The 5,497-nt window shown below is 30.2% G+C and overlaps 1 protein-coding gene across 1 annotated transcript; it reads right to left on the bottom strand.

The window, feature by feature from the left end:
• Positions 1,010-5,107, bottom strand: LOC105156689 (protein DMR6-LIKE OXYGENASE 1-like). The gene is made up of 4 exons (XM_011072905.2): positions 4,830-5,107; positions 4,511-4,752; positions 3,715-4,042; positions 1,010-1,368 (listed from the first exon to the last, which is right to left on the bottom strand). Exons 1-4 carry the CDS (start codon positions 5,064-5,066, stop codon positions 1,123-1,125), a joined length of 1,053 nt encoding a protein of 350 aa, XP_011071207.1. The 5' UTR covers positions 5,067-5,107; the 3' UTR covers positions 1,010-1,122.

Raw genomic sequence — 5,497 nt, 5'->3', positions numbered from 1 at the left:
TGCTATGTCAAAGTGTGCGCAAAGGGCAAAAGAGAAACAGGGAAAGGGAGCCCGAGGAGATGCTCTCTAACAAGCAGAGTAAGGAGGTGTCCTCTAATCAGTATGATAAAGGGGCACCTTCCAACGAACAAAATGGGGAATCACCCCCGGTAAATGCGAAAAAGACAATGTCGAAAATGGAGAAAGGGAGAAGGCACCGGCCAAGGTCCAACGAATGGAAGAACTAATGCATATTGAGATTGTTCTAAGAGATCCCAAAAAATTCACATGGATTGGTTGTTTTTCGATCGCAATTATCTGATGTTCTTGTTTGGTGGATGTCAAAAATGGGTGCCTATATATAAAAAAAGTTGAAGTAAGAAGGGATATATAAAAAGAAGTTTGGTGTCTGTTCAGAGAGATTAGATGAAGAAAAAATAAAATTAAATGTGTATAAATTTTCTTCGTAGTTTAATTTTGTCTTCGTTTAAAATTGGATATAAAAATAAAAGCATAAGATTTAAAAGACAAAAACTTACTGAATAATAAACCTTGTTCGATTTATGTCATATTATTATAAGAAAAATTATATAGATTTATACATGTAAATTTGAAGTATAACATGAAATGCAATGCTAATATATAATAAAAAAATATTGAGAGTATTGCACCATGTACAATTAAGCATACACAAGCTATAATAATATTCGAGAAAAATACGAACAACTCCTCTATGATATTGAAAATGAGTAAATTATTTTTCTATAAAAAAAAATTAGTAATTTATCTCCTTATATTTTTTAAAATACAATAATTTTATTTTAAAAGGTACAGGGGAATAATTGCTATTTATTTATACAAGGACTAATTTATTTATCTATAATATTACAGCGGGTAAACTACTATTTACCCAGTAATATTCTAAGACGTCATATATGTTCTAATTAAGCATATGCATCATCAATTAAAAAAAATCACCATAATTAACATAATGATTAAGACTGTAATTATATTAATAATTACTCCCAATAAACCATATAAGGCATGAGAAATTGGGAATGGTGATTGATGATCATCTTCTCAATAAATAACTTCTTATTCTATACGTAAATTTTGCAAAATCAAAGCTTCTCCTCCGATATATCATATCATACGCTGTTCCAGGAGGGATTTGCCGTTCATTCGAGATTTCGTCAGCTGTGTCTCCAGGTACTCCACATACCTCATCGAACGATACAATGGACGGCCGTCTTTTTGTACGAGCGGCGTGGCAGGGCCGACGACCGCCTCCCCCGATGGACCATTGGCTACAACAATTGATATTCTTTCTTTTTCGCTATTCAAAACGGCTCTGTGCTTCACACTCTTGTATCTCCCGTTGCTTAAAATCTGGCCAATCCCAAAAGAAAATGAAATAACAAAGATTATGAAGATGACACCATGAAATTTTTAAATCTGACCAACCCCCTCATAGAAAGTATTTTTAAAATAATGCTTAATTTTCATCCACTCAAGTAAATTTAAAATTTTGGTGGTCGAAATCCTGTAATTATAAAAAAAATAAATAAATAATTTTGTCATCCGTATAATTAGAGTGCTTATTTTGTTACTCTGAATATATGGGGCTGTAAATACCTTTAAAATAAAATACAACATTTTATAAGCTCTAACAATATATTAATGTATGAACTTATAGCATATTCTAAATAAATTTAGTAAAGGGTTAAATATATTTTGCACCCCTGATATTACCATCATTAATTACCCCCTAGACTAAATACACCTTCATTATCCGCCCATATCTGGATAATCCTTTAAATTAAATAAAAATTGACAAAAATTCCCTTAACTACTAATAATATGATATATTCATATTAATTTCCTCTGTTGTTAAATATATCAATCAATTTAAAAAGTTTATTTAACTACAATGTTTATAAATATTTAATACTAGATTTGTATAAATTAATTAAGTACAAGTTAATTATTTTGAATTTGAGTATATGAATAGTTGTATTGATAATTAGCAAAAGTTTATAAATTTTTTAAATTAACGAATAAAGAAGCATTATTGCATATTAAAATTTTACCTACTGGTAGCTCTACTCGGACCAAAAAAATTATTACTGTAGATATGTGTCTAATTCTAGATCTAATGCAAAAATATTAGGTATAGATACAGGTCATAATTATCAAAAGGGGTCTAGATCTGGATTTAGGTATTGCACACTAACTGATAGACCAAACGTGTTGGACCTAAGAGGTGACGTAAAGAGGTAAAAGAGAGTTATTATATAGAAAGACAAAAAAAAAAAAAAAAAAATTACCTTACTTGCCATTTGGGTGCCAAAATCATAGGCTCGACAACCACTTACGATAATATTGTTATTAAAAATATATCTAGTATAATGCACAGACACAAGTTTATAAATATATTTTAACTTAAAAGTACTAACATTGACCATATCAATATGTGAGTAATTCAATATTAATTTATTAATATTATAAATATATAAAAAATAAAGTCGAACAGATTGATATATTTACCTATAGATGACATATAAAGTGAATATAACAAATTATTAATAGTCAATGGTATTTTTGTCTATTTTTATTTATTTAAAGGATTATCACAAAGATAATAAGGTAATTTAAGATTTTTTCAATATAGAAAAATAATTGATGAAGATAATATACTTTAAGTGTGTAAAATGTGTGTATTTTACCCTTTTGTAAATCAGTACACTCTTAATCATGGCCTTGCAATCATTAATTACAGAAACTCAATAAATAAGCCTTTTACTTGGTTCAAATTTTAATCTAGCTAGCTTCTATATTTTCACTTGATACCTTTTTTATACATAACTTTCGGGTCTATAAAATATTCCATAAAATACAAAAATGATGTTAACGTAACATCACAAGAAAAAAATATTATTGACTATAATATTAATAATTATGGGGAAAAAATTATGATAAATAAAATTTAGGGTAAATTACAATGACCTCCAATGAGGTTTGACATAATTACCAATAGCTCCTCATTGTTTGAAAAATTATCAATATCCCCTCGATTTTAACGTCATTTAACAATTAGCTCAATCCTTAGGTTTTCATAAATTCTTTTTATGGTGAACTAACAAAAATGCTTTGTGGATTTAAAATTATAATTTTATTTATTATTAAAAAAAATATGGACTAAGTGAATAATCTTTTTTATAACTTTTAAAAAATTTTCATTCATCACGTTCGATTTTTTTATAAATTTTTAATTTTTTAAAAAAAACATAAAAAATACAGTAAGGACAAAGTTGACAATTTCATACCTCCATCCCAAGATTACATAATTTATCAAATATTAGGGGGGTATTTGTAATTTTTTGACCAATGAGGGAGTATTCGTAATTATGTCAAACCTCAGGAAAGGTCATTGTAATTTACTCTAAAATATATTGACCACAGTTAAATAAAACCAATAAAAAAAGTAAATTTTTCACCAAGAAAAAGTTATTTGCCATAACTAGGAGCAATGGAAAACATAAATGCCATGCCAGATATTTTAGTCACCTTCGTATATACTACGGCGAATAATCGTTGCATGGCCATAATCAATGACTATTTGCTACGACTATTTATTTTTAATTATAATAATTAGCTATAGACAAATGCTAATAAAAAATAAAATATAATATAATAGAAAAAATTTCCTGGATAAGGGGATTATTGATTAATTACCTGAAGCTGATCGTCAACATTAACTAAAATAGAATTTTGTGGGGAAACAGGGTTAAACCACTGGCCATTGTGCTCAATTTGCAGTCCAGCCACTCCATTATGTATGAGAAAGGTGAAGAGACCTGGATCTGTGTGTTGTGGGAGCCCAATTGCCTTGCCGGGTTCAGGGCAAGGTGGGTAGAGATTTGCAACTAAAATCTGCAAGCTCGAGTCGAGTTTCAAAACTTGCTCCACGTAATCTCGTTCCAGTTCCAGGGCATCAGACGTTGCTTCCATTAATTTCCTGGTCAATTTTAGGGTTCTTTCGCTATACTCCCGCAGAACATCACTACAGTTTTATACATAATAAAAATTGTTAAGACAAAATCTCTTCGAGATTATTTTTTCTTTCCTTAATTATATTAACCATACATAGTACTTGTTCTTGTCTGAAAAAATGTAATTAAGTTCGATAATTGATAATGAGTGATATTGCATGGCCAGTCGTACGTGACCAAAACTGAGTTGACAGTGAAGAATTGGAATAAATGCAAACAATCTCTTGTGATATTACAAATGAGCAAATTATCTCATATAAAAAAAAATAGCAATTTACCTCCATTTGTTTTTAAAAATACAATAATTTATCCCCTTTATGTTTTTTAGAAAGAAGCAGTTTACCTTATTTTAAATTATAAATTACTTCTGAAAAACAAAGAGGGGTAAATTATCATTATTTTTTTATAAGAGGATGTATAATTTACTCATTTACAGTATCACAAAAACATAAATTATCTTATATGATGTTCCTAATTACCTTAAGAGGTGGGGTTTGTTGGGGCAGTGAAAGTCAGGATGGACGTAGAGTTTGAGGTACTCCCTCCACAAGGTGAATATCTGGTTTGAGGTATCGGCAACGTTGAAATTGCCACAGTTGATGGGATCCGAAGCGCTCTTTGCTTCATACTTCTTCTTCTCTGACTCTGGCAGACTGAAAAATTCCCGGGTTGCAGTAAAAGTCGCATTCATCAACTCCTCCGGTATCCCGTGATTCACCAGCTGCATGCAATTACCAAACAAATTAATCAATGTGAAGGAGGAAATTAATTAAGAAACATTTTATGTTCTGGACTTACAATGAAGAGGCCCCATTCTTGGCATGCATTGGAGAGATCGTTGATGGCTTGGGACCGTCGATCAGGGTCTTCGGCGGTGATGGCAGAGAAATCAATGACGGGGAGAGAATCACAAGGTAATGCAGTGGAGTCATTGATGAAATTAAATTTAGAAGGAACGGCTTTGAGATTGGCAGAATTAGCCAAGTCTTTGAGGGCTGTCTGAAATTCGAATGGATGATGCTCTGCTGATGCCATTTCTCTTTATGAGAGAGAGAAAGAAAGGGAAACTGTTAAAGTGCAACTGATGTATTGTGATGTAACTTTAGGCGTCCTGCTTTGGTATATATAGGCAAAATTATATTTTTATTCTTATAATTTTAGATTGTTAGTACTTTTAGTTCTCAAATTTATTATGTTTATATATTTAGTTTTTTTTTTCTTTTTATGAATTTAGTCCTAAGTATTTTATATTTGAGTCTTTTTTAACAAATTTAGTCATTTGTTTATAACTCTGGTCCTCGTCATACTATAATAAAATCTCATTTTTTATTTTACAACTATGAGTCGTTAGGACCAAACTTGTCTGTATAGGAATAAATTTGTCAATAAAAGACTAAATTCGTAAGAAAATGACTAAATGTGTAAATGGATTAAGTTATAGGAACAAAAGTGCTAATGACCTAAAG

The sequence above is a fragment of the Sesamum indicum genome, linkage group LG1 (genome assembly GCF_000512975.1).
Source record: "Sesamum indicum cultivar Zhongzhi No. 13 linkage group LG1, S_indicum_v1.0, whole genome shotgun sequence".
In the NCBI taxonomy this organism is placed as follows: Eukaryota; Viridiplantae; Streptophyta; class Magnoliopsida; order Lamiales; family Pedaliaceae; genus Sesamum; species Sesamum indicum.
Note: the sequence above shows the minus strand (reverse complement) of the source record. Positions and strands in the feature narration are given on the sequence as shown.